This window comes from Perognathus longimembris, chromosome 16, assembly GCF_023159225.1.
Source record: "Perognathus longimembris pacificus isolate PPM17 chromosome 16, ASM2315922v1, whole genome shotgun sequence".
Lineage (NCBI taxonomy): Eukaryota > Metazoa > Chordata > Mammalia > Rodentia > Heteromyidae > Perognathus > Perognathus longimembris.
In genome coordinates, this window is record NC_063176.1 from 18,338,614 (window position 1) to 18,366,607 (window position 27,994).

The 27,994-nt window shown below is 44.3% G+C and overlaps 1 protein-coding gene across 6 annotated transcripts in view; it reads left to right on the forward strand.

Annotated features, from left to right (window-relative positions):
• Nucleotides 1-23,641, forward strand: part of Wdfy3 (WD repeat and FYVE domain containing 3) — a 250,897-nt gene extending 227,256 nt beyond the window's left edge. For all 6 annotated transcript variants that reach the window (XM_048364027.1, XM_048364026.1, XM_048364029.1 and 3 more), the window contains 13 exons: nt 22-175; nt 2,870-2,961; nt 3,172-3,384; nt 6,029-6,176; nt 7,450-7,604; nt 8,489-8,647; nt 10,472-10,651; nt 12,662-12,844; nt 13,924-14,020; nt 16,566-16,889; nt 17,513-17,624; nt 18,049-18,246; nt 21,679-23,641. In XM_048364027.1, the coding sequence (XP_048219984.1) occupies nt 22-175; nt 2,870-2,961; nt 3,172-3,384; nt 6,029-6,176; nt 7,450-7,604; nt 8,489-8,647; nt 10,472-10,651; nt 12,662-12,844; nt 13,924-14,020; nt 16,566-16,889; nt 17,513-17,624; nt 18,049-18,246; nt 21,679-21,802 (2,139 nt within the window). In that variant the 3' untranslated portion in view covers nt 21,803-23,641. The remainder of the gene's footprint in view (nt 1-21; nt 176-2,869; nt 2,962-3,171; nt 3,385-6,028; nt 6,177-7,449; nt 7,605-8,488; nt 8,648-10,471; nt 10,652-12,661; nt 12,845-13,923; nt 14,021-16,565; nt 16,890-17,512; nt 17,625-18,048; nt 18,247-21,678) is intronic.
• The last annotated feature ends 4,353 nt before the right edge of the window (nt 23,642-27,994 follow it).

Consider the following 27,994-nt stretch of genomic DNA (forward strand, 5'->3'; position numbering starts at 1 on the left):
GGTGCCTTCTCATCTGCACAGGGCGGTCACTTTGACCTTGCTGACCGGATGTTCCACAGTGTGCGTGAGGCCTGGTACTCAGCGTCAAAGCACAACATGGCAGATGTGAAAGAACTGATCCCGGAGTTCTTTTACTTACCAGAGTTCCTGTTCAACTCCAACAACTTTGATCTAGGTATGTAGAGCTACGGCACTATCCTAACAAAAAAAGATTTCTTGTAGTTTTGGTTACCAGTATTTTCTATAGTTGGGTGTGTGTATATGAATTTATTCCCCAAAAGAATTGTTTCATACCTACATGTAGTCCAGGAAGCATTTAAAAATTGTGAGAGAGCCAGTTGCTGGTGGCTCACGCCTATACTCCTAGCTACTGAGGAGGCTGAGATCTGAGGATTGTGGTTCAAAGCCAACCCAAACAGGAAAGTCCATGAGATTCTTACCTGCAATTAAGCACCGGAAAATCAGAAGTGGCACTGCGGTTCAACTGGTAGAGCACTAGCCTTGAGCTGAAGAGCTCAGGGACAGTACCCAAGTCCCATGACCCAGCAAAAACAAAAGAAAAATGTGAGACATTCCATCTGATGGCCAGAAATGGTAGTTTTGGTGAAAATAAAGGTGAAATGAAATGTGTTTGGAAACTGTTAGCATTAAAACCCACTAACAGCCATAAGCAGCATATTGGAGGTTTTCTTGTATCATTTTAATCTTGCATATTACCTGAGCTTCTTGTTTTGCTCAAGGCTAGCATTCTACCACTTAAGCCACAGCTCCATTTCCAGCTGTTTTCGTATACTGGAGATTAGAGACACAGACTTTCCTGCCTGGGCTGGCTTCAAACGGTGATCTTAGATCTAGCAAGTAGTTAGATTTCCTGCGTAGCTAGGATTCTAGACATGAGCCACTGGTGCCCATTCTTCAAGGATATTTTTTTCAATTGTAACTTGCTGAAATGAGTCTCAGTGGGAAACATAGTAAGCTTAAGTACCCCCACTAGCAGAAGTCTCCATTTCCTTTGACAGCCTGACTCTTACTGCAGAGCAGGAATGAAACAGCTCCTCAACACACATCCAACACTATGTACTACAACATTTGCTTTCTTGTGTTCCTCTGTGGTTCACTTGAAGAATGCTGCCTTCCTCCCCTAGGACACATCTTCCAGAGAGACAAATGTGGGACAGGTACAGAAAGAAAGAGGCCCCAGTCTTCCATAAATACTACATCAGTTATGATCTCCATTGTAAAGTGTACAGCTGGACCATCTACAAGTCCACCCAAACAACCTACCTTAAAATAAGTTAATAAAAAGAGGATCATGTCTTTTGTTGTATTCACCTTCATATCACATCATCTTCCTCCCTAGAAATCACTTTACAAAATACTGTTTCAAAGCTAAAATCACAGGACTCCTGTATGAAAAAAATATAAGGATGTATCTTCATGCTCTTAAATTTGGCCATGGGTTCTGAAACATGTTATGAGAAGCACAATCAGCAACAACAAAAGACAAATTATTGGTCTTTACCAAAACTGAAAACTTAGTCCAGAACGTAAAAAAGATAAATGGGTATGGGTGCTTACATCTACTTAGAAGATGAAGATAGCATTGAAGTTTGAGGCTAACCTAGATAAAAAGGTGAGACCCTGTGAAAGAAGCAAAGTGTGTTGCTGTTGTTGTGTAATCCTAGCTATGTAAGAGGTGTAGGTAGATGGATATTGGTCCAAAGCCTGCCTAGGCAAAAGGCCTGAGACAATCTTCAAAAAATAACTAGAAACAAAAAGAGTTGGAGACTTAACTTGTGGCACAGTGCTGGCAAAATTTTAAATTCCCTACTACTGGAAAAAAAAATTTTAATAGGAAGGAGGGAGGAAACAGCATATGAAATGAGAGAATATTTGCAAGTGATACAACTGAAAAGAGTTGTATCTAGTGTCTGTAGGGGAAGAAGGGAAGGGGGAAAAAAAGCACTTCTGGGATCACTCTGTAAATAAGCAAATAACCATCATGTTGACAAGATGGGTTTTAAGGGAAATATTTTTTATTAGCTGTCACACTTGATCTTGTTACAACTACTATGCTTTTCTATTCCTAATGAAATAAATAACTCCTGAGAATTTAGTAAGTCAACATTGTTGTGTATAGTCAAGTTTTACAATGATAATCTCATTTGAACCTATAAAAACTAAACTTCAGTTACTTTCTGGAGATATTTCAAAAAGAACATGTTTCCTTAAAGACTAAGTCCAAGTCCTCAATATGTTTGTGTGTAGATTTTATAGCAAATGGTTTCTTTACTACTTCAGGATTATCTGGCTACATTTTAAATAATATAAATATTATCTATATGTTTTATTATAACATGATGTTTTTATTTCTTCCAGATAGTCCCATCATCTTTCTAAAAAAATTTTTTCTTTTAAATGGTGCAAGAACAACATACGTAACCTTGTTTCAGGCCTCATTTTTAATGAGAAACTTCTCTGTGAAATAGCCCTCAGCTCTGCACTGCTCTCTGGGGAATTTGAGTGTCAGTAATATGAGAGACCTTATGTACTGCCATTTTCTCCAAAAGACTCCGGAAAGGAGTCTCACAAAATATTTCATTGAAAAGGAGCCCTGAGGTGTGAACAGCCTTCCAGAAACTCTTATCTAGGAGGCCAGTGTATATACTCGCAGTGTACCATGTGGGAGACTTGCAGGAAGGCGAGGTGGTTGGGGAGGTGCCAGGACCCATGATTTCTTAGGGACCTTCTGTAGTGAAACTGTCTGACTCTGGAAGTGAATCTACCCAGTATTCCTCGGTCACTATAGAAGGAAGTTGCCGTTTATCTCATTCTCTCATTTTCTTTCTAATGTATCCTAATTGCATAGGCTGTAAGCAAAATGGCACTAAGCTTGGAGATGTTATTCTTCCACCCTGGGCGAAAGGAGACCCTCGAGAATTCATCAGAGTCCATCGTGAGGTAATGAGGGTCCCCTGCACTGCAGACTGCCTTTCATTGGGGAATGACCACGGGACAGGAGGACTGATAGTAGAAGACCTTGCTTAAGTTCCTAAATACTGTTTTTCTGACATAGTTATTTTAGCTCCTTTTGACCGCTAGAAGCATTGTTTTACTTTCTGAATAAGCAATAAAAGACATCCATTGACTCGGCCTGTGTTGCGATGGCAGGCGTTGGAATGTGACTATGTGAGCGCGCATCTGCATGAGTGGATTGACTTAATCTTCGGCTATAAGCAGCAGGGCCCAGCCGCAGTGGAAGCTGTCAATGTATTCCATCACCTTTTTTATGAGGGTCAGGTGGATATCTACAACATCAACGACCCGCTGAAAGAGACAGCCACCATCGGGTTCATTAACAACTTCGGCCAGATCCCAAAACAGGTGTGAATGTGTTTTCCTTATCAGTAATCAGTGCTCTCTTGAGTTTTGAAGCTCTGGAATAGTTCTCTGGATGGTAGATAACCATGCAGTCATTAAATTTTAAACTAAGTTAATAAAGCACCATTACTGTCACCCATTAGATTCCATAGATTTCCTAGATGTTTGCTTTTTCTTCACTTTTACAGTCCAGATGATCAGATATTTTTGTTACTTAGAGTTTTCAACATCAGGTGGTAGGGAAATGTTTTCCTGGACCTGCTGAAGTAGCAGCAGGGGGCGCTGGTAGGCCCCAGAACATACAGAAATGAATCCAGAGAGAAGAAAGTCCTGACTGTAGGCAGTGAAATGACAAAGTAATATTTAAACTTAGAAAAGGTCATACTGCCCCCCCATCACACACACATACATACACACACACACACACACATACACACACACACACACACACACACACACACACACACACACACCTACGCTCTGCACAGGAGTGAGGTTGAGAGCAGAAGATCATGTAAGGAGCTATTGTAGCAGGTCAGGCGATTGGTACTGGTGCTTTGGGTTAGATTGTCAGCGTAGGCATGAAGAGGACATCCAGCAGTTGCGCACCATCTGGGGTCTGGATAGGAAGACCCATAGCTCAGCCTGTCAGCACCTGGACACTGCAGGCCTTGTGTCAGGCTCTCGTCCTCACTGTGGCAGGCACACAGTGTGGGAAGCACCAGGTGTGATTGCAGCACAGCCTGGTAGGGCACGAGGTGCTGAGCCGCTCTCCCAACCTATCTGTGCCAAGTGCCAGAGGCTCTATACTTGGCGCCTCAGCCATCTTCTGTGTTCCTGCTCCACATGTCTTTTCTGGAGTCCCTTTCTGTTGGCTAGCCAACTTTGAGGTCACCTGCACTGACACTGGAGAACATAGAACACTGGCAAGTCTTTGTCCATGGAAAAACACAGTAGACAGTAGGACAGGTGCTATTGTGTGGTTCAGGATATACTAATCCTTCAACAAAGGAAACTTGCTTACTTGTAAAACAAAATGCCTATTGATAACTACTAGTCAGAATTTTATCGAAACCCTCGTATAGTTAATCATCTCTTTTCCTGAGGGATATAAGAACACAAGCTATATTTCATACCCCATGAGAAACACATATACTTAACAAACAAATCAAGACCCTTTACCAATGCATTGTTTTTCTGCTACTTTGGAGTAGAAGAGGTCAGTAGACCAAAAGGTATAGTTTGGGTGCCAACGTATTTGTAGGGCATGCTGCTAAGTAATAGAGAATACTTTCAAGTGAACCAACCTAGAAAATCAAACCTTTTATATGATATACTGGTTTGTCTATTTTTAATTTTTTTTTGTCAGTAGTGAGACTTGAACTCTGGGCCTGGGTGCTGTCCCTGAGCTCTTGAGCTCAATGCTAGCACTCATTTGAGCCAAAGTGCCACATTCTGTCTATTTTTATATACTGTGGCCTAGCACAATGCTTTGTCCTTAGGTGTTCATATAAAAATTCTTCATGAAATGTATATCATGAGCCTCCTTTCTGTTGTGAGGGTTTTTTTGTTGTTTTTTTTCTTTTGTGTGTGTATACTGTTCCTTGGGCTTGAACTCAGGGCCTGGGCACTGTCCTAATCTTTAATGCTCAATGGTAGTGCTCTACCACTTGAACCACAGCTCCACTTCCAGCTTTTTTGTGTTTTACTAGAGATAAGAGTCTTTCAGGGCTGGAAATGTAGCCTAGTGGCAAAGTGCTTGCCTAGCATGCATGAAGCCCTGGGTTCAATTACTCGGCACCACATAAACAGAAAAGGCCAGAAATGGCTCTGTGGTTCAAGTGGTAGAGTGCTAGCCTTGAGCAAAATGAAGCCAGGAACAGTGCTCAGGCCCTGAGTTCAAGCGCCACAACTGGCAAAAAAGAGTCTTTCAGACTTTGCTTCCCAAGCTGACTTTGAAGAGTGATGCTTAGATCTTGGCCTCCTGAGTAGTAAGGATTACAAGTGGGAGCCACCAGCACCCAGCAAAGTGTTTTTAAAAATAAAGCAAAAAAACAAAAAAACAAAAAAAAAAACACTTCAGAATCCATAAGCATTAGCAGAACCCTGGCCCCACACCTCCATTCACAGATCTTATAGAAATTTTGAACAAAAGGCCAATTCCACTTATTTCACCGCAAAATTTTTAATAGGTCAATATGTTCACACTTGTGGCAAATTATTAGCACTTTCAAGTCACCAAAATAAGAAGTAATCCAATCAGATATCTAGCCCCCTTCAGTGGCTCCAATGGAATTGGGCTATCTTGAATTGGTAAACCTGTAAAGATCATTTTTAAAAAATATTGCCAGTCAGCTGAAGTTTGAGTCCATTGATTTTCTTTCATAAAGTTAATGCAGCTTAGCAAAGAACATGGTAACAACCCAAGCTTGCTTCAGTATCATAAGCCAGTCTCTACTTACTAAGGTGTATGTTCTCTGGCAGTCTTCCTACCTGCTGTTTCTTTCCTGAAATGTTAAATGAGATAATATGGTGCCTTATTTTGCTATAAGGCTTCAGTGAAGTAAGAATGTAATGTTGGGCCCATAAAGCAGCTTAGTAAATGTGTTATCTCTCGTTGTAAAGTGTGCTGCTTCTCTTTCACCAGCTATTTAAAAAGCCTCACCCACCGAAGCGAGTGAGGAGTCGACTCAATGGAGACAATGTGGGCATGTCTGTCCCTCCAGGATCCACAAGTGACAAGATCTTCTTCCATCACTTGGACAACTTACGGCCTTCCCTAACCCCTGTGAAAGGTATGGGAAATAAACTCAGCTCATGGTTGGATAAGACTAGTTAGTAATCCGAGTTTAGCAATTTTAAAAATTGCTTTGTAATGATAGTGTAATTTGTGTTATAAGTGCTTTCTGCATTTTGTCTTCAGATAACTACTTGTTACTATTTATAGTTTTCCTGGGGGTTTTTGTTGATTTCAACCTGAAGAAGCAAACAAGTTTCTTCTCCTGTTACATTACTCAAAACTCTACATAAAAGTACAAGACTCTTCCCATAATCTCAACTTCACCTATAAAGCAAGCTTTCTTCTCTGTCTCTACTCTTTATTTTCAGTTATACATATTCCACTATCAAATATGGCAGTAAGGGAACCATTTAAAAATATGATGACAACTAAAAGATTTCTTATCCAATGGTATCTAAGAGCATTTCTAAGTAGAAAATTTCCCCTTTGAAAGAAAAATTGGGGGTGGGGTGTTGTATTTGTCAGTCTTGGGGCTTGAACTCATGGCTTGAAATCTGTCCCTGAGTTTTTTGCTAGTGCTTTACCACTTGAGCTACAACCCATTTCTGGCTTTTGTGTGTGTGTGTGTGTGTTAATGGAAGGTTAGAGTCCCACAGACTTTCTTTCCTGGGCTGGCTTCTAACCATGGTCCTCAGATCTCAGCCTCCTGAGTAACTAGAGTGACAGACATGAGCCACTGGTGCCCACCTGAAAAACTGTTTTATAAAGTCTTGCGGTTGTTGTTTTACAAAGGTCAAGGATTAGAGCATCAAAGCTTGGGTCACATGATTGGCTCCACGCCACTTGCCTCATTACATAAACTGGTCTATACCAACTTCAGTAACTACCCAGCAGATGTTTTGGAAAACTACTTGGTTAGCAAATTCTGATAAAGCAAAAGGAATGTGTCTCCCAGGTAATGCTCTAGGCTGCCTTCAAGAAGTCTGGGGGCTGCTTTTAGCTTGGGAGGCTGAAACGTGGATTGGTAGATGGCCTGTGTCCCTGTGACATTCTGAGGAGCATCTTAGATCACTTTGCAACCACAGAGATGCATTCTGAATTGCCTAGACTGTCCAGAAGGAAGCCTGCATAACACCTATTAGGGCTGATATCTCATCTAGCAAGTCTTGTAGGAGTCTAGAAAGGTCCAAGCTATACTTCTGAGATTATTTGGTCTTAATTAAATACTAGGGTGCTATATGTGTGAATATCTGAGTGACCTTACTATGCCAACAAAATGATGTTATTCCCCCTATCCTATCCTAATGGAATGATTCCTTTCTTTATAGAACTCAAAGAGCCTGTGGGACAAATCGTATGTACAGATAAAGGCATTCTTGCAGTAGAACAGAACAAGGTTCTTATCCCACCAACATGGAACAAAACTTTCGCTTGGGGCTATGCAGACCTCAGCTGCAGACTGGGAAACTATGAATCGGACAAGGTTTGTATTATTTCTTGCTTACTTGGTCTTATTCTTTCAAGGTCTGAAAAATCCAGATTTATACCAGTGGGGAAACATAGGCCAAAGACTGGCCCACTGCTCATCCAGTGGCCAGAAGAAAGGAGAGATTCCTACCTAGCCTGTTAGCAAGATAAGAGAGCTAGCTAGCAGAAGGGTCAAGCTGCCTGCAGAACAGGCCTCCTTCAGAAAGTTATGTGATGAGAGCTGCCAGTTCCCCTCCCACCCTCAGAATTCCTTTAAGAGATTCTAGCCAGCCAGCCAAGGGGCTCACCATTCCTGCCAACCAGGATAGACTCTTTTGGCAAGTCCTCATCTAGCCCACCTCTTGTCTCAAACTCTAAAGTAGCTAACAGTAAACTTGTAACCTGATTCTGGAAGCAGCAGCTATGAATCGCCTAAGTATCTCTGTGAGCAGCAACAGGCAGTGATCTTAAGTCACTCTGTGCTTATCCTCCAGATGTAAGAAAGTAACTTACATCACACTGTAACAGCACTCTCTTTAGTCCAGGTGCTCGTTAGTAACATCTTCTCTTTTCTCATTTTCACTGGCTACAGCGAGCACACCTATTGCCAGATTATCCTCTGCATCTCACATGGTGTCATACAGCTTGAGCATCATTTTCCCCAACTGGAGAAAATATAGACCCATTATAAACAAGTATATACAGTTAGCTGCCACTACAGTTAGGAAGTTGCTGGGGTCATTTCGTTTCATTGAAAAGTCACTGAGCTGAACCCAGCCCTGGGTGTGAGTTGGTATTTGGTGGGGGGTGGACCTCCGCAGAAATCCCTTTATGCAGCTCTGCACTTTGTATTGCATTGTCTGGGCAGCACATGCGGCTCACATCTGCTCTGTTCTGTAGGCAGTGACTGTTTATGAATGCTTGTCTGAATGGGGCCAGATTCTCTGTGCCATCTGCCCCAACCCCAAGCTGGTCGTCACAGGTGGCACGAGCACTGTGGTCTGTGTGTGGGAGATGGGCACCTCAAAAGAAAAGGCAAAGACCCTCACACTCAAGCAGGTAAGGAGTATGGGAAAATGGGTACAATCCATCTCAGCTGCCTGCTCTCTAGACAAGGTGTCTTGAATTCTGAGATAGCACAATGCAACAGACAAAACCAAAAACGCATTCTTTTTCTGTACAGTGTCTTGATATGTAGCACTGGCTGGCCTGAAACTCAGGATCCTCCCATCTTAGCCTCCCAAGGGCTGGAGTCATAGGCATACACTACTACACCAGGCCCCAAATGCGTCCTTTCACTAGAAATGCTTTGTAAATAGGAATATGCTATTTATGAAAATGGCTTAAGCTGGTGATGCTTTTTTAAAATCTGAAGGAAGTTGTCTTTAGATAATGTATTTTCTTTTTCTTTTGGTAATGTATTTTCATATATTCAAGTGACATGATATGTACCTAGAATTTTTTTACAAACCAAATTATGTTTGGTGTTAGTTCGTATTATTTCCTTCCAGGATGACTTCCATTAGCTAGTCCACCAGATCGTAAGTTCATCATTTCTCACCTGCTTAGGACATGCCAAACCTACAAATACATTCAGTAGAGCTTTGCAGAATCAGTTAATATTTTTGATCAGTTGTTTTGTATCCAATTCTATTAATTTTTACTTCAAACAAGAATCCTTTTATAATTGAACCTTTCTGTAATATTTGATTTGTGAATTTATTATAAGGTTTTTTTTAATGTTTTATCACATAAATGTGGAAGGTAATGTGATAGTACTGTCATTTATTAAACACTAGATATGATCATTATACTGTGCTAGGTATTTCAAAAATATCGAACTCCAGGACTCATGATTTTCAAGATAGTTTGTAGGCCATTTTATACCTGAAACACATGCACGCAAACACATACAAACACACATACACACACATGTACATGTATAGACCACTCAAATTCAAATTTGTGAAGTCGTGATTAAAATTCATTTCTGACTCTAAAGCTATTTTAAAGCTAAGAACCCAAACTAACAATAGTATGTTAAATATCCTTTGTCCTTTGGCCAGCCAGCACTCATATACTTTGCTGGATCCTGAGACTAGCCCTATAAAGGCATAAATAGGAAGTCTCCCTATGAACAAGGACAAGGTTGTCAGTGGATTTTATCAACCCAAACTATCTGCATAAAATCTGTTTTTTAGAAAGTGCTCCTTTGAAGCTGATGTCCCAGGCAAGCAGATGTCTTGGAACCAGTTGTTAAGCCGGTTCATTATTTAAGCCAGAATACCCTCCAGGGAGATGGCCTGTTCCAAGTATTTGGAAACTCTTACCAGTAATGGGCATATACTTGTTTTCACACGTTGTCTTTTTCCGTGAGTCCTGTCATTCTTCATGTTCAAGTCAAGGCAGGTTGAAGGAGTCCCCTCAGGCAGAGCCGTCCACACCCCTGCCGTGGCAGGACTGCACCCCATCAGGACCACACTGGCCCGTATCATCTTCAACCATGTGCGTCAGCCATGTGGTTCTCCCCATCTGTGTGTTTTCAATTTTTAATTTTGATTAGTATAATTATTACATGATTTGTATCTTTTTTAAATGTTAGATCCTCAAAAGAAAACTGAACATGAGTTTGTGACATGAAAGAACAAATACAGATACAAGTTTTGTATTTGGGAGCCTGTGATCAATATATCTCCACACAGAAACAGTATAAAGCGATCCAGGCTGGGTTGTAGCTGCTCACTTCCAGAGTTCCTCCCACACCCCACTCAAGGTCCTTGCTTCCCCCCGAGAAGCTTGTCATCTCCCTACACATCCGGAGCCACTGTCCCTTCAAGGACCTGTCCTTCTGGTGACCTGACTTGCTGCTCTTCTTGTTTTTAGGCCTTACTTGGCCACACGGATACTGTTACCTGTGCCACAGCCTCGCTTGCCTATCATATAATCGTCAGTGGGTCTCGAGACCGAACCTGCATCATTTGGGACTTGAACAAGCTGTCATTTCTCACGCAGCTCCGGGGCCATCGAGCTCCAGTTTCTGCTCTTTGTATCAATGAATTAACAGTAAGTAGTTAAACTGCCTGCTGATTTACATTGAGGAAAGAAATTTTTCCTGCCCAAACTTAAGGCACTCATTTTATGAAGTGAACGAGAACAAATGAGAAAACCTATGACTTATTTTAAAAGTGGAACCCAAAGTTGTTAGGATAGGAGCTTTTTCAAAAATAGATGTTTTTGTACTTACATAAAATGAGTCAGAATAAGGTAGCAGACTTACATTGCAGGAGCATGCTGGGCCCATAGATTCAAGGTAAATTCTCTGGGCTAGCAGCTCTCCATACAGCCTAAGCTCATGGGTGGGGTGGTTCCCATGGCTAAGATGGAGTGAATGCTCAGCTGCGAAAGCGCAAGACCCTTTGTGTCCACATCAGTATGTAGACAGTACCGCATCTTCAGCTCAGCCCTGGACATCACCACTTCCTAGCGGCACACACCCATTCCTCTATCCCCTTTCCCTGCCCTGGGCCGTCCCACGTGGCAGCCCTTCTTTCTAGCCCTGTCATCATCATAACTAGCTTTATTTTCAAAAGACTACTATAGATTTGATCTACTCAACTATCTTGAAGTCACTCATAGAAAAAAAAGAAAGAAATTTAGTTCTGGTGAGTAGCACTGAGAATATAATTGATAAGAGCAGAAACACGGAGAGGATTGGTTTGGTTTCTCAGTCTCACCTAATATCTGGCCAGCTTTACTTCCAGCTTACGCTTGGGGCCAGAGCTCTCTTGATCTGTGTGTCTCGTGGCTCATAAAAAGCCCATAACCCTGGGATTTGCTGTCACACACTGTAACTGTGGCCCCTGGGGTGACTGAAGGAGGACTTGCTTTTTTGGCACGGAGCCTGGTGACCAGCTCAGGTCTCCCGCAGAGATGGAGGCCTCTAGTTAAAGCCCACACTGCCAGCCTGAGATGCTCTCTGATCAATTCTCTACCACTAGAGGTGGATACAAACACTTACTGAGTGCTATTTGTTAGGGTTCTGATTTAGTTCTGCCATGTGGGTAGAAGAGCTGGGTGTGGAAATCAGGAGCAGCAGCCAAACCTGGACAGACAGCGCCAAGTAGTCTCCCTGTCCCTTGGCTGCTGACTCCCTTCCCTCTTCCCCGCAATGGTGCTGCACTCAGCGTCTCATGCATTTTTTTTGAGGGGGGGGCAGTCCTGGGCCTTGGACTCAGGGCCCTGAGCACTGTCCCTGGCTTCCTTTTGCTCAAGGCTAGCACTCTGCCACTTGAGCCACAGCGCCACTTCTGGCCGTTTTCTGTATATGTGGTGCTGGGGAATCGAACCCAGGGCCTCATGTATAGGAGGCAAGCTCTCTTGCCACTAGGCCATATCCCCAGCCCGCGTCTCATGCATTTGATGCCCATCTTTGATGACCATGCGTCTCAGCGTCTGTATTTGATGACCATCTTCAAATCTCCATTTGTTCTCTGGTGTTTTCACCACACCAAATTTGTAGCCTACCACCCAGAGTGTCCCTTTCAAATCCAGAGCCAGTTGCTTTAGGGAAGAGAGATGCAACAGGGCATGGCTTGTAAGCTTTGGGGCTGCAGAGAACCGGCTCCAAAAGTTAACTCTGCTTTCAGCAAGTTGCTTAGGACTTTTATCCCCCAAAGGGGCCTTCATAAGGTCCTGTCCACTCCGAGAGCCTTAGCATTTACTAGACGTAACTCAGGTACTAGCTTGCTTTCTTTTCCCCTCCCACCCCTGCTATGATTATAGCAAGATAATAGGATGGACATTATAAAGTTACAGGGATTGCGTCATTTTATTTATTGAAGACAAACAATGCATCTGAATTGAAATTTTTCCCTTCCAGTCTGTGGTCTTTGTGGTTGGACTCGTTAGGTAAAATCAGTAGAGGTGGATTCCTGCCCCTAAATGAAAAGTGTAACTAGATTTTGTAAGTCCAGGGACTGAGGGTCATGTTGAGAGTGAGGCGAAGGATTTGGTCTGCTTCTGAAACTGGCCTACAGTGTAAAGGAAATGGAGGGTTTCTCTTTGTCTTCCCAGGGAGACATCGTGTCCTGCGCTGGCACGTGTATCCATGTGTGGAGCATTAATGGGAATCCCATTGTGAGTGTGAACACATTCACAGGTGGGAGCCAGCACATCGTCTGCTGTTGTGTGTCAGAGATGAACGAATGGGACACGCAGAACGTCATAGTGACAGGACACTCGGATGGAGTGGTTCGGGTAAGTGAACGCAGAGAAAGACTTACTCGGATATTGGCTTGAAATTTACAAAACTGTCTGTAGTTTAAGGACATCTGAAAAGGATATGATGTCTTCTCAGTTCACACAGGATTCGGCCACCATATTATCAAGCATGAACAACACCAGTAACTGAGCCCTCCAAAGTAGCCCTGTTGGTGTTACTAAGTACTTGATAGCTTGCCACAGTTGGCCATTTAAATGCAATTCATGCCATTCTGGCACTAACGGTGTGAGCTGCATAAGCATTGGGTTTTTGCACTATCCCATGGATACATGTGAAAACATAGTAATAAGCAAGGATAGCTCTTCCCTCAGAGAATCACAGAGCTAGAACATCTGTCCAGAGGCATGGGTCCACTCGTGACTCGGACTCACATGCTTTCACCTCGATGTCGGAATGTAGTTTAGCTTTTGTTGGACCTCTCTAGACCTCTGCAGGAAAGAGATTCAACAGACTGCTTACTTTTGTAGCCTGTTCAAATGTTTTTCCCCCCTCTGGTTTTTTCATCTTTATGTCTGTTTTCTTTAACTGTGCTCTTTGTCAAAGCAGAGAGCAGTTCCTTAGTCACAGTCCCATGCTTACAGTGACACTGCTGGCTCACTCCCGTGCCCATGCCCTGTGCGTGCACACACCCTCACCCTCACTCATTAGATTAATCCCATCCTGTGCTCTACACAAACACACCCCCCCTCACACTCGCTCATTCCGCGTTCTCAAGCATCATGTCATGGCTGTATTGCTGACTAGGACATGTTGCAGAAAAGCTCCCCAGCTTAAGACGTTTGGGGATCACACGGTGTGCTGGATGCTTTCTGGGAGGTTGAGTATATATTCATGTGTACCAGAGTCTGAGCGGTTCTTGTAGAAAGTGGATGTTAACTTGTCCAGTTAAACCAGAGTCCTTTTCTTCTTCCCGGAAGCAATCTAGATTGTCACATGCAGGGAAATCTGCATAGAAATGAGCTGTTTTACTTGGAGCTCTAGATCACCCAGTAATGTGGAACATTGTTTCCTTAATCTGTGTCTTGTTTTTATTTTCATGCTTATGTAAATGCAGTTTTGGAGAATGGAATTCCTGCAAGTTCCTGAAACCCCAGCTCCTGAGCCTGTTGAAGTTCTAGAAATGCAGGAAAACTGTCCAGAAGCACAAATAGGTATTTTATACATGCTTTAAAACATAAAAAGGCACTTAACACTCAATTGCTTTGAATCAGGATAAACTTACACCAGGCAACATAAACAGCAGAATGAGGCTAAGCACTGTAATTCCTTCTCCAGTCCACTGGGCACTTTCTGTATAGCAGTCTCCTGTGGACTTTCACATTCCATACACAACCTAGGCCTACCTTCCCAGAGTACAGAGGCTTGGGCCTTCGCTTCTGAAAACACAGAGCAGTCAGTGTGATAGGTCAGTTCCCATCTGCTCTGCACAGCACCTGGCCGTGTAGACGCCAGGACCACTGTGGTTAAGCCATTGACAGAGGCAGGCCAGAGCTTTCCTTCACAGTCCCCACCCTACCCTGCATGCCTGTGACGTGAGTTCAAACAGAGCCAGATGACATATAATCTCTTATCTCTTATTCCCAAAGAGGTTTTCAAGTGAAACAAAGAGCTAGATGATCTCCATACAGAATGATCGGCAACAGTGCCATAAAGGGGGCTTTGTGTGCCCAATCTCCAAAGAAGGTGTCCTTGTAGATGCTCTGCAGTTAATACAAGGGATTGACCCCACAGAAGACCAGGGCTTTGGCTCTTCTCATCTCCCTGATTAACTTTTATACACTAAAAAGTTCATGTGACTTTGCTATGAGGGGATTCTTAAGGGAAAAGGCTTATAATTAGAAAGGCACAAACTACTTTTTTCCATAAGGTAAAAGTAGTCTTCACTTTCTATACTGAAAAAAAGATCAAGATTTATTGTACTTAAATCTATTTGTTGAATGATAACCCCTTTGTACAACTACTTTGAGATAATAGAAATATAATTAAGAAAAGATCATGTAGCACATTTTAATGCTTGTATTATGCCAATACATGTACATTTCTACATAGTTAATTGTAGCCACCAAAAAAGTTCCACCTACAAGGTCATCTAGGTGTTCAGAGACATAGAAACCCAGAAACTCACTTTGATTCAGTAGGTGTTGGGGGACTACCCGCTACATGTCAGGCATTGGATTAAGGGGGTCCAATGAGAAGTGGACCACTTTCACCCCGCCCCCCTTAGAAAAACCCTGTAGGTGAGTCATGGAGGACGATGGGATCAGTTAGTAGTGTAGAGGGAAGGCAGAGACCAGGTGAGAGACGCTGGATACTGGCCTTGTCCTTCTATGTTCATAGCAAGTAGCATGTTCAGAGCTTGGCAAAAGTAGCAGAGAGGCTGAGGGTATTATGCAAAGGTGAAGGGGTTGACTAGCAAGTGAGAACTCCAGTGTAGTAGGAAAACAAAGGGAAGAGGGAGGGAGGAAGGAAGTTATTATATGTTATCTGGCTCTGTTTTAATTCACATCACAGGCATAGGGTAGGGTGGGGACTTAAGGAAAGCTCTGGCCCGCCTCTGTGAAGGGCTTAAACACATTGGTTCTGGGGTCTACACGGCCAGGTGCTGTGCAGAGCAGATGGGAACTGACCTATCATACTGACAGCTCTGTATTTCCAGAAGTGAAGACCCAAGCCTTTGTACTCCATGGGAAGGAGAGAAAATGGATTGTCTCTGGACAGTGTAATAGTAGGGGGACTTGACCTCTAATGGGATAAAGAGGAAAATAAGTAGGGATTTTCTGAAAAGCAAGTCTACTTCTTCGTACACCTTAGTGTTCATTATAAGCCATGAGAGTGAAATCTGCTCAGACACATCTGTTAGCCTCCTGATGATACCTGAAAGGAAAGAACACATATTTGTCCTGCTGCAGTGCAGGCATGTGTAGTGGGTTTGTACTTGTATACTGACTACTGCTTTCTCTCCCTTCCAATTATGCACACTTATCTCTCATAGATTGTCCCACTCCAAGATTCTTCTTCAGGAAAGTGGGGGATTGATGTGAGCAAAGGGGAAATGACAATAGGAAGAGGAAGAAAATAGAATCTGTAATTAAAGCTTCCACCAGAAATTCATTTTTGCCGTCATTTACTCTCAAGCCTGTACTACTGCCTTGTAAAAAGAATGTCCAGATGTAATCATTTAAAGCATGAATTTCAAGTACCTGGGAGGCAGGTAACTGAGAGGAGGAAATTGGGTAAGACAGTAAAGAAATTGTGAAGCCTTGAAAGACACAGGACACATGAGACATTGGGGAGGCAGGTAGAGATAGAGCACTGGCAAGGCTAGCTGTGAGGAGGCACAGAGCTCTGGGCAGGGGTGTCTAGGCAAGTACTTCCACTCGAGCCACACCTCCGGTCCTCTTTACATTTCGTTTTGGAGACCATGTCTTTCTAACTTCATCCGTGCTAACCTTGAACTCACAATACTCCTGTTTCTGCCTCTCAAGTAGCTGGGCTTAAAGGCATGGCACCTGCCACCAACCTCAGCAATTCTGCTTTCTTTGCCCTGTATAAAATTCCTAGCTTTTCCCCTCCCTTTTGTTGTACTTCGCTTAGAACATTCTATCTCCTGAGTCTTGCCGCGGCGTGGTGAAGAGGCTCGGCGATGAGGCTGAAGCCTGTGATGCGAGTTTCCTGATTCTCCCCATGCTTCCCCAGGGCAGGAAGCTCAGGAGGAGGACAGCAGCGACTCCGAGGCCGAGGAGCAGAGCGGCGGCCAGGACCCGAAGGACGCGCCCAGCCAGCCCGGCAGCGCCTGCCACAGGCCGCGGGCCGCCTCGTGCCGCGCCGCGGCCGCCTGGTGCACCGACAGCGGCTCCGATGACTCCAGGCGCTGGTCCGACCAGCTCAGTCTAGATGAAAAAGATGGCTTCATATTTGTGAACTATTCCGAAGGCCAGACCAGAGCCCATCTGCAGGGGCCCCTGAGCCACCCCCACCCCAGTGCCATCGAAGTGCGGAGTTACAGCCGATTGAAACCTGGTAACTTGAGCTCTACGCCCCATCCCAGCGGCCTGTGGTAGTTTGTGGGGGGGACTGGAGGCCCCGAAATCGAGCTCACCGGAGCCGGGCCCCATGGTTGTAGATCCTGCCACCCACCAAGAAAGGTCTCTTACATTCCTCTCAGTACAGTGGGTTGAAAGTCAGTTCCACACAGCTGTTGCAACATGCTGACCTTGTTATCAGAAACACCTCAGGCTAAAATCCATATGCATTCACAAATTATGAAATTGGAAAAGCTTTTGCAAGTAACTAATTTCAAATAAATACAAGTGGCGTTGGAGGCATAGCTCAGATGGTGGAGTGCCAGCCAATGAGCGAAAAATCACATACCAAGCTCAAGTCCTGGTCTCAGACCAAAAAAAGAAAGAACAACTAAGTACGAGTGCATTGGCCAGCAGCTTTTCTCTAACGGAGTTAGAGACAGGTCTTCCGAGCCTTCTTGCCTGGAGCGCCCCTTCTCCTCCGTTTCTGACTGGCTCTCGGCTACTCGCTAGTCCCATGTCCCTTGCTCCCAGCAGCCGCCGCTCAGCTGTCTGTGGACATGCCCCCGCGTCCCTCCAGCCCTCGGGTAAGCCGGTCTCATCTTCACTTCTCCACCCTAGGGTACCGGTGGGAGCGGCAGCTCGTGTTCCGGAGCAAGCTAACTATGCACACGGCCTTCGATCGCAAGGACAACGCGCACCCCGCTGAAGTCACCGCCCTGGGCATCTCCAAGTAAGTGCCAGGCCCGCCATTTCCCATCCTCTGCCCTCTGAGTCGTTCGTATAGCCAGGAAAGATCTGCCTTCACGGAGAACAGGGCAGTGATCCTCACAAGACACTGTGTTGGAAAGGAACTGTACGACTTGGAGGGAGGGGAGGGGGGGAGAGGGCAAGTGGAGAAAATGAGGGCGAGGGTAACGCTGTTCAACAAGAAATGCACTCATTGCCTTACTTATGTAAGTGTAACTCCTCTGTACTTCACCTTCACAATAAAATGAAAGTAATAAGTACTAAATAAAGGAGATAGAGAAGGGTAAATCGGGGCTCAGTGTGGTTTCCTCCTAATGAACTCCCCTGAGGAAACCAAGGGGTCCCCAGGACCCTCACAGCCCCCCGCGCTCCGTGCCCACTAGACCGCTGGCTTCTCTCTCCGGCAGGGACCACAGCAGGATCCTCATTGGTGACAGCCGAGGCCGCGTGTTCAGCTGGTCTGTGAGTGACCAGCCAGGCCGCTCGGCTGCTGACCACTGGGTGAAGGACGAAGGCGGGGACAGCTGCTCCGGCTGCTCAGTGAGGTTCTCCCTCACCGAAAGACGACACCACTGCAGGAACTGCGGACAGCTCTTCTGCCAGAAGTAAGATGGGGCGTTGCTGAGCTCTCTGGGTTACACACGGAGGCTGTGACTTCTGACTTGGCTCTGGTGACTCTGGTGTAATACGCCAGGTTAAGAGTTACCAGGCTGCACTTTCGCCTTGTTCTTGCCTGTGACTAAAAATGAAATATTTCTATCCTGAAAAGCACAGAAGTAGTCATCACAAACACCTACTCTCTCAGGACTCAGAACGCTAATTTCTCGTCGGCTGTGCAATAGAGAGCTGCTACTGTGTGTACATAAACCCTACACAAAGCCTTCGCCTTCCCTCCCAGCTGCCTGCCCACACCCCTGCCCCGTTGTTTAGACCCCATGAGCATGCCTTGCCTCTATAATCATAATATTGCTTCATTTCATTTTACATTGTCTATTGTCTATGTCTTTCTGTAGCTTTTTTTAACTTAGTTTTTTAAAATCCATTCCAATGCCTATTCTAGGACATTCATTTAAATGTCAGGTATTTCATTTTATGACTGTATTAGAATTTATTTCCCTTTTGATTTCCTCCTAAAGGTTTTAAGTTACATCTTTCCATTTTATAAATAGCATGAGGAATGCTATAATATACTTCTTTAAAGATACTCTGCTACAGCCTGAATTCCTTTTATAAGAAATGGAATGACGACACTGGTGGCTCACGCCTGTAATCCTACTCAGGAGGCTGAGATCTGAGGATCAGGGTTCACAGCCAGACTGAGCAGGAAAATCTGTGAGACTCTTATTTCCAATTAACCACGAGAACATTGGAAGTGGTGCTGTGGTTCAAGTGGTAGAGCGCTAGCCTTGAGGTGAAGAGCTCAGGGACAGTGCCTAGGCCCACAGTTCAAGCCCCATGACAGAGAAAGAAAGAAAGAGAGAATATAGATTTGGGCTGGAGTTTACCTCCTAAGTATGGGTGAGTTTCCAAACCAGTAACACTAGTTTCTGCTGCCTCTAACAGGATCTGAGGCTTCCCAAGGTCTTAGTCACATAGCGCGGCATTGCCAAACATTTTCCCTCTGCTAATCTGCTTGTTTGTTGCTTCAACATGAAGAGTTAAGTGGAGTGAGATTAGGCCCCTCCTTCTGTGCCTTTGGCACTTGGGGTGACTGTACCCACTTTCCTTTTAGTCATGCCTGCTCCCCTCTCTTCCTCTCCTTTTTGCCTTGATGTCCTTGTTTTCTTCCTGTACTCTAGGATCTAATCCTTTCATACATCATGCACATATTTTCTGCAAGCCTAGAGTTTACATGTTTTTGTTTATTGGTCAAAGCTTTAAGGGTTGCATTCATTATTCTCTGATTATTGTTAACATTTCCCTGTCCTAAGGTCGTAAGTATAACTTTATTTTCTTGAAAAGTGAATACATTTTACATGTAGGTCATTAATCCATTTGGGATGTATCTTGGGGTTTCTTAGCTTCATAGGAAAGTCAGTCTGCTGCCACCTGATTTGGAGGTTACCCCTGTTCCTTGTTTGCTGCAGTCTTTGCTTTCACTGATACACACAGAACAGATGGGTGGCTGGTGCCCTTGTGCTTACTCCAGAGATGCCTTCATGGAAAACAATTACCTCGACACTGTATAATCATATTTTGTCTTGTTTTGGTTTTTGGTACCAGTCCTAGGGTCTGGGTGCTGCCCCTTAACTTGTTTTGTTCAAGGCTAGCACTCTACCACTTCTATAGCTCCATTTCCAGCTTTTAAAAATTTTTGGTAGTTTAATGGCAATAAGAATTTCACAGACTTTCCTGACTGGACTGGCTTCAAGCTAAGATCTCAGCCTCCTGAATAGCTAGGATTACAGGCAAGTGCTACCAGCACACCCACTTATATCATCGTTTTTTGAGGCAGGTATAAGTAGAAAGAAGGATAAAAATCACATGATCATCCCAAAAGATACTGAAAAATCTTCCAATAAAATTCAAATTCTCCTCATGATAAAATTTCTGACTAATAAATGAATTCAGTGAAATAGCAAGACATAAAAATAAATACATATGAATAAATTTAAGGAAGTAAGATGATATCTACAAGAAACACTGTAAAACACTGAAGAAAGAAATTGAGGACACTAAAAAGTTGGAAGATCTACATTCCTATAGTCATAGATTAGAAGAATTAATATTACTAGATGCTAATTGTTAAATATATTTGTCCATGCTACCCAATGCAGTCTACTGATGGATTGCAATCCCCATCAAAATACCAATGGCGTTCTTCACAGAACTATGGAAAAGAACCCTAAAATTCATATAGAGCACAGCACAAAAGAACTCCAGTAGTCAAAGTAATCTTGAACAAGAAGAACAAAGCTAGGGACACCACAGACCTCACTTAAAGATATTCTACAAAGCCAGAGTAGCCTCAACAGCATTTTATTGGCAAAACAATAGGCACATGGACCAGTGGGACAGAAGAGAGAATGGAAATGTGAACCTGTGCCACATCACAGCTGCCTGATTGTCAATGCTGAAGTTTTCCAAGCTTCTTCAGCAGTGGTGTTGAGGAAATTAGTATCCACATTCAAAAATTGAAACTTAACCCTTCATCGTACTTTGCAGAAGTCTACCCAAAATGGGCCAGGTACCTTAATGTAAGACCACAAATTAAAATTATTTGAAGAACCTAGAGAGGAGACACTTCAGGAAATTAGTGTGGAAATAAGACTGCGGAAACACGGGGGGGGGGGAAATGCAGTTGTTCATTCATGGCACCACATCAACCTACAACCGTCCTGTAGAGCATAGCAAACAATCCACACAATGAAAAGACAATCTAGAGAATGGGAGAAAATACTTCCCAGCTATTCATCAGAGAAGTTTAATGTACAGAATGTATAAGGAATTCAAAAACCTTGCCAAAAAAGCCCCAGGTAATCCAACTTTAAAATGAGCGAGTGATTTGAATATACTTCTTCACACATAGCCAACAAGTATATGAAAAAGTATTTCCTGTCCTTAGCCATCAGGGAAATGCAAACCAAAACTACAAAGATATACCTCCCTCCAGTGAGAATGACTAAAAAAAAAATGCACGTACTGTTGGTGGGGATGTAATTTAGGATGCCCATTATGGAATATCAAGTTTCTCCAAAGCCTAAAACTAGAACTCCCTTATGATCCAGCTGTCCCACTCCTGGGTGGAAAGCAATTGAACACACCCTGGGACCCCGGGGAAGTTGGGGGCCCATCCAGCTGTTCATCCGTGTCCGCTGGGAGCAGCTGCCTGTTACAGCTTCACGGGGCATCGCTTTGCTTCGTGGGCTGAAGTGAAACTTCAGTACTGCCTTCCTTCGGGGGCTTGTGTTAAAAGGCCTTTGGGCCTCGTTTTGGCGCAGCGCTGCAGGCTTTCCTTGGATGTTAATTACCGTTTGTGGCCCCTGTGGTCTCCTGGAGGGGACCAGTAAGTAATGGATTGCATTCCTTTCCTCTAGGTGCAGTCGATTCCAGTCAGAAATCAAACGCCTGAAGATCTCCTCCCCAGTGCGTGTTTGTCAGAACTGTTACTATAACTTACAGCACGAGAGGGGGGCAGAAGAGGGGCCGCGGAATTGTTGAAGATGGAACTAGCTGAGCGGACACCCTGGTCTGTAGACCTTCTCCCATTCCCGCCTCCGCATCGCGGCAGCCTCCGTTCACATCCCTCATGCTGTGTGTGACCCGTGGAGCCCGAAGGGGTCGTGGCCTCCGGGGCGGAGGGCAGCGAGCAGAGCAGCGAGGCCGCGGGTTCGGATCCTCCGGATCCCATTCTCCCTGCTAACAGTAGCCGTCTCCGAGAGAGAAATCCTCACTCCTTACCTGTCTCTCCTGCATCTCATTTTTATAGAGCTCCTCATCCTTATTTGGGAAAACCAACAACAAAAAAAGGCTTTTAGAAAATGGTTGTAAATCCGACTTCTTTGCAAGGAACTGTGTATATTGTAAATAGATATAAAGGCCTTTTTTTCTAAATAAGGACCTGACTGCCTGTAACATGAGACTTCAAACTAAACCACTAACTCAATGAACTACTTATGGTTTGTCTAACATCTCTCACTTACCAATTAATTACAAATATTTTTTTTAAATCCTCAGAGACATTACCTGTGGTCTTTTTTCTTTTTTTAGTTTTCAAATCTTGCCTGTGTGCCTGATACCATTTCTTTCCAAGTTGCCCACAGTATCTCCACTTACGCTAGGCTAGTAACCAAAATAACACAGACCTTCTTTAGGAACCAGTGTGGCAGAAGAGAGGCCCCGCCATAAGAAAGGCCGGAAGTTCCGGAAGTCTTGTGCCTGGCCCTGTGCCACCTCAGTGTTGTTCCTACGTTGATGGCCCCAGGTAACCTATGTGCAGCCTGCGGTGGTCAGAATGCCTTCTTAGCCTGGGGGAGGGGCCAGCGACCTTGTAGTGCCGGCCACAGCCCTGCCTCTAATAATGGGAATATCTTTGCATGTAACCCCAAATTAGCTTCTCTTGCATAGAATATCATAAGTATGTGTCTTTGGTGACACTAAAGTTCTACTATAGCATATTTTCTAAAAAGGGTAAAGGAAAAAAGAGTGTACAGAAGTCACATTTAAACCTTGTTGTAAAACTGGATCATGTCAGAACTGCTTAAAATTAACTTTACCACTTAATGTCATCTACCTGAAAACAGTGAAATTTATACTGTATCGATGTCTATTTTTTTGTTTTTGCTATGAATATAATTACAGTATTTTAATATTTAGTTATTTAATTTGTTAGTTGGATACAGACATACAAATCCAGTGGGGGGTTAAAGCTGGTGGGGGCTAAGAGAGAAGTTTAGTTTACAGAGGGAAAAGAAAGCTTTGGTGGTGGGATTTTTTAAAAAATGTGTGTTATGTACATAAATATAAATATATATATATGAAATCAAATAATAAAACAATTAATCTAGATTTTAACATTTTCAGATACTTAGCGATAATAGTATGGACGATTCTAAAATCCCTGTGATTTGAACAGCATAGCATCATGAACGGCCCAGGAAAGGAAGGCCAGGCCTCCCCGGGCACGGAGGTGGGTGTGCAAAGGGCACGGCGCTGGGTCTCCCCCTTTTCACCGTTAGGCCTGCTGACAGGCACAGCGATGCACTGACACGCATATGCACATGCATTCAAAACTAGGCATTGGGGACCGTAGTGATCGCGTACCTTCTGGGCTGACACAAGCGGAAGGGCAGAAAGTTCTTCCTGATAACTAGGTCTCCAAGAGAAAGTCTAAAGGCTGCTTTCAGTGCCTTATGCTTACTAAATTTCAATCTTTCTTTACCAAGGTTTGAGCCTACAGTCTGTTAGGATTCCATATCAAAATCGATTCCAACACTTCCATTTCTAAAAGTTGAAATATACTTGTGAATAAAAGGATTCTCGGCATTAATTCCTTCACTTAAAAAAGAAGAGTTGTGTTCTGTTTTCCTTTCTGTGTCTCACTCCTTCCCCCTCCCGTCTCACTTGGCTTCTGAAAATGACGCTGATGTCCGTTCTGGGCGCAGGTCCGCGTGCTCCCTCGGAGGCCTCGCCCTCTGCCCGCACACGCTCCCAGCGTGGTGCTCCCACACTTTGGAGAAGCAGGAACCATGTTTCCCCACCCCCGTGGCAGAGGTGTTCTTTAAAGACTTGAATCTAGGAATGCGTGTGTACAGTTACTCAATCTGCAGTTTGCTGGGATGAACACAAACTTTCCAACACAACTTCCGCAACTCGGTGGCTACCAAAACCCTCCTGCTAGGATTTCCTCTGGCAGCTGGTGCTGTGGGCAACTGTCTTGTTCAGTCAGGTTTCCTTTCCTTTCGTTTCTAATGCAGAAATCAGAATCACTCACACAGAAGTACGCTCATATAAACCCATTGTGTCTCTGGGTTTCTTTCTCAATTCCATGTCAATTTGTTTGCCAGCCTATATTCTCAACATGCACATCGCCTTTCTGTAGTCCGTATCCTCTGAGTGCGCGTCACAGGGCTCCTGCCTGGTCTTTGTAGTCTGTCTGTCCATCCTTCCACCCACCCACCCTTCAAGCCTTCATCCATGTGCTCGCTAACATTTGTGCGTAGTGTGCAAGTGTAACTAATGCTTTTGAAGAAGAGAAGAGCTGCCCGTAGCAGCCATCCGGCTGGATAATAGCAAAACACTCTAGATAAGTTATTTTGCACTTTCTTATGTATAAAGTTGGTAGAAACTTATTTTTGCTTTGTATCATTTAAATACATTTTGTTTTGGTAAATGAACTGTGTATAAAATATTTATGCTGTTAAAACTGTTTTTAGAAAGTATTTTTAATTTCAGCAAGTTTGGTTACTTGTTGCATGACTATTAACACAGCTGACTTTTTGTGTCAGTGTAATGTATATTTTTTGTCCTGTTATTAACTTGTAAGCCCTAGTAATGGCCAATTATTTGTACAGCAATGGAAGTAAATTGAAGATACTGGCTAAGACTGGATTGATTGTGGACTTTTGTACTATATTGCAGAATCCAATATCTGTTTTTTGGTGGTTATGTAAAAGGCCTGAAGAATTCCTATCTAGTGTGCAACCTGTGATCTCTAATGTTCATTGTATATCTGTCTGATGCAGAAAGGTAGAGTAACACAATGACAATACATGATTAAATGCAGTAGTCCAGGTACTGAAGTATTTTTTTCATTTCAAATAAATACCTATTTACCACAAAAATAAAATGAAGCTGTTTTAAAGTCAGTTCTTAAAAAAAAGCAGAACAAAAATAAGGAGTAATAATTGTTTAAACTTTGTATAGCATTTTCCTAGTGCATTTTTTCCTCTTTGCTTAAGATTGCAGAGATGTCGGTCCTTGTTCTCGTGCAAGTCCCAGTTCATTTGAAATGTCCATATAAACCACACGCCTTGTATTCTAAACATCCAGCTGGGCCACACTGCCAGGGCTGCTGGCTACAGACGAGAGGCCTCCCTTCCGTGTTGTTGGTGTGGAGCAACAAAGGGGATCTCTGATGGGTGCGCTCGTCATTGTCTTTGTCTTCTCACTTTATAAATATTCTCATTTCTCCCCAGCCATTGCAAAACTCTATTATATTTGTTGGGGGGTTGGTTTTGTTTGCTAAAGATAATGCCAAGCCACCACACCAGAGACAGCATGTCCAAAAGCCTCAAAGAGCAATCAAGGCAGGTCACCATGCAACAGACACCTGAAGACATGCCGGGGACCTCTGGCCCTACAGGAAATGCAAATCGAAACACTGCTGAGATTCCATCTCACTCCAGTAAGCTTAACCAGCAAGAATAACAACAGCGCTGGTGGATATGGTTGCTAATGAGAACAGAAACTAGTGCAACACTATGGAAGGCAATTGAGAGATAAATAAAAAAGAAAACCCTACCTATGATCCAGTAGCACTCTTGGACATTTATCCAAAAGATTACAAGTCAGGATACACTAAGACACGCACCCATGTTCACTAGTTATGGAAATAGCCCAGATGCCCTACAACCAGTGAATGGATCCAAAAACTGGGATAGATCACATATAGATGGTAGATATAAGTATATAGAAATAGATGGTAAGTAGGTAGGTAGATGATTGATGTTAGGTAGATAGGAATTTTTACTCCTCCATCAGGAAGAATGATACCATTTGCAGGGAGATGGAATGGACCTGGAAAATTTAAGTAAAATAAGTGGTGGCTCGTGTGGAAGTTAGATCTAGAAACATGAAAACATACAGTCATGCGCATATATATACAAACCTAATGGCAAAAGTATACACAGGAGAGCAATGCAATGGAGTCACTTTCAAACAAACTACGCTTTAGCAAGTTGAATACCAGGAAGCGGGAAGGTGTCAGGGCAGAGGGAGCAGTCAAGCGAGGGGGTGAAGGGCAGACAAATGGGGTGTGTTCAATGTGCGCATGTGAAGATGGAAGCAGGTAAATTGAGAGGATGGGTGGATGTGGAGAGGGGGAACAATGGGGTGTCATTGAGATACATTGTGTGCATGAACTCAACATGTTGAAACTCCTTTGTACAACTACTTAAGTTTTTAAATATGATATATAACAATATAATACATATGTTAACATTAAAAAAAATCCTGAGGCCATAATTCTAAGCAGCCTGGAAATGTCTGCAGCCCTGTTTCTGCGTGTCTCCATCGGCTTCTCTGCTGTCAAGCCCCGGCTGGGAGCGTGAGAACCATCAAAGATGGTGCTGCTTTCTATTTTTTTTTTTTGTTTTGTTTTCAGAGAACTGCTGGCCCCAAACGTTTTTCCTTGGTGTGGCTAGATCCAGCGAAACCCACTGTGGTAGACTTTAAAGCCAAGATATAAAAATACTCACTAACCCATTTTAGAGTAATAATTACATATGAACATAAACTGCGTATCTCTCCACATTACTTTTCTATACAAAAGAATTAGGACAGTGGAATTGTACCGTTTGGCAGATCTCTGTATGTCCAACTGAACAGAGAACCAGTGGGTTCTCCTATCTGTTTCCATATTCAGTTGATTCTGATTCTCTATTTTGGTGAAAGCAGATAAAGAAAACCCATCTCCTGTACTGATGGAATGGAAACAGGAATATTTTAATAACCACTGCTTGCTTTTCTTCTCTTTCTTACCATACATTAATTTGACAAAGCAATTTCATGGTATTTACAGATTTACATATAATACTTTGATCAAATTCACCCCTGTATTACACTTACAAAGAACTGCATTGTTTTTAGTAGGGAGGTTTGAACTCTGGGCCTCCCACTTGCTTGGCTTTCTTGATTGGCTAGCACCCTTCCACGTGAACCATGCTCCAGCCTGGCTTTTTGTTGCTATGATTTTGTTTTGAGGACAGTTTACAAGTTTGGTGGTGGTGGTGGTTGTCAGACCTGGGACTTGAACTCGGCGCTGTCCCTGAGCTCAGCTGAAAGTCAGTGCTCTGCCATTTGAGCCACAGCGCCACTTCCAGTTTTCTAGTGGTTAATTGGAGATGAGTCTCACAGACTTTCCTGCTTGGGCGGGCTTTGAACCTTGATCCTCAGATCTCAGCCTCCTGAGGAAGCTAGGATTACAGGTGTGCCGCGGGTGCGCAGGTGTCACTCCCGGGTGGGCGTGTCGTGGTGTCACTCCCGGGTGGGCGTGTCTCACGTGGTGTCACTCCCGGATGGGCGTGTCTCACGTGGTGTCCCGCTGCGGAGAGGTGAGGACGGAACAGAAGTCATTTTGCTGGCAGCCTGGTGCCGGCGGCGTGGCTCACGCTGCGATCCCCGCCGCTCCGCACGGCTGCTGCGTTGCACACAACACCCGTGTGTGGTGACGGCGAACAAGGTGGAAGGCCACGAGCACAGGCCACGAGCACAGGCCACGAGCACAGGCCGTCACGAAGGCCGCGAGGCCGAGGGTCCGTGTAGAACACGGGGGGCCGCCTGGCTTGGGACGCGTGCGCTGGCGGGAGTTCCCAGTAGCTGAGTTCCTCACCCACAGCCAGCACTGCACCGGGCTCCCGGCCTGACCCGCCCCGCCGGACCTCAGCCCCGCCCCTCCGGACCTCAGCCCCGCCCCGCCGGACCTCAGCCCCGCCCCGCCGGACCTCAGCCCCGCCCCGCCGGACCTCAGCCCCGCCCCGCCGGACCTCAGCCCCGCCCCGCCGGACCCCAGCCCCGCCCCGCCGGACCCCAGCCCCGCCCCGCCGGACCTCAGCCCCGCCCCGCCGGACCTCAGCCCCGCGCCGGCGCCGGGAGAGCAGCTGCCGCCTCCGGGAAACGTGGAGAGCCGCGTGG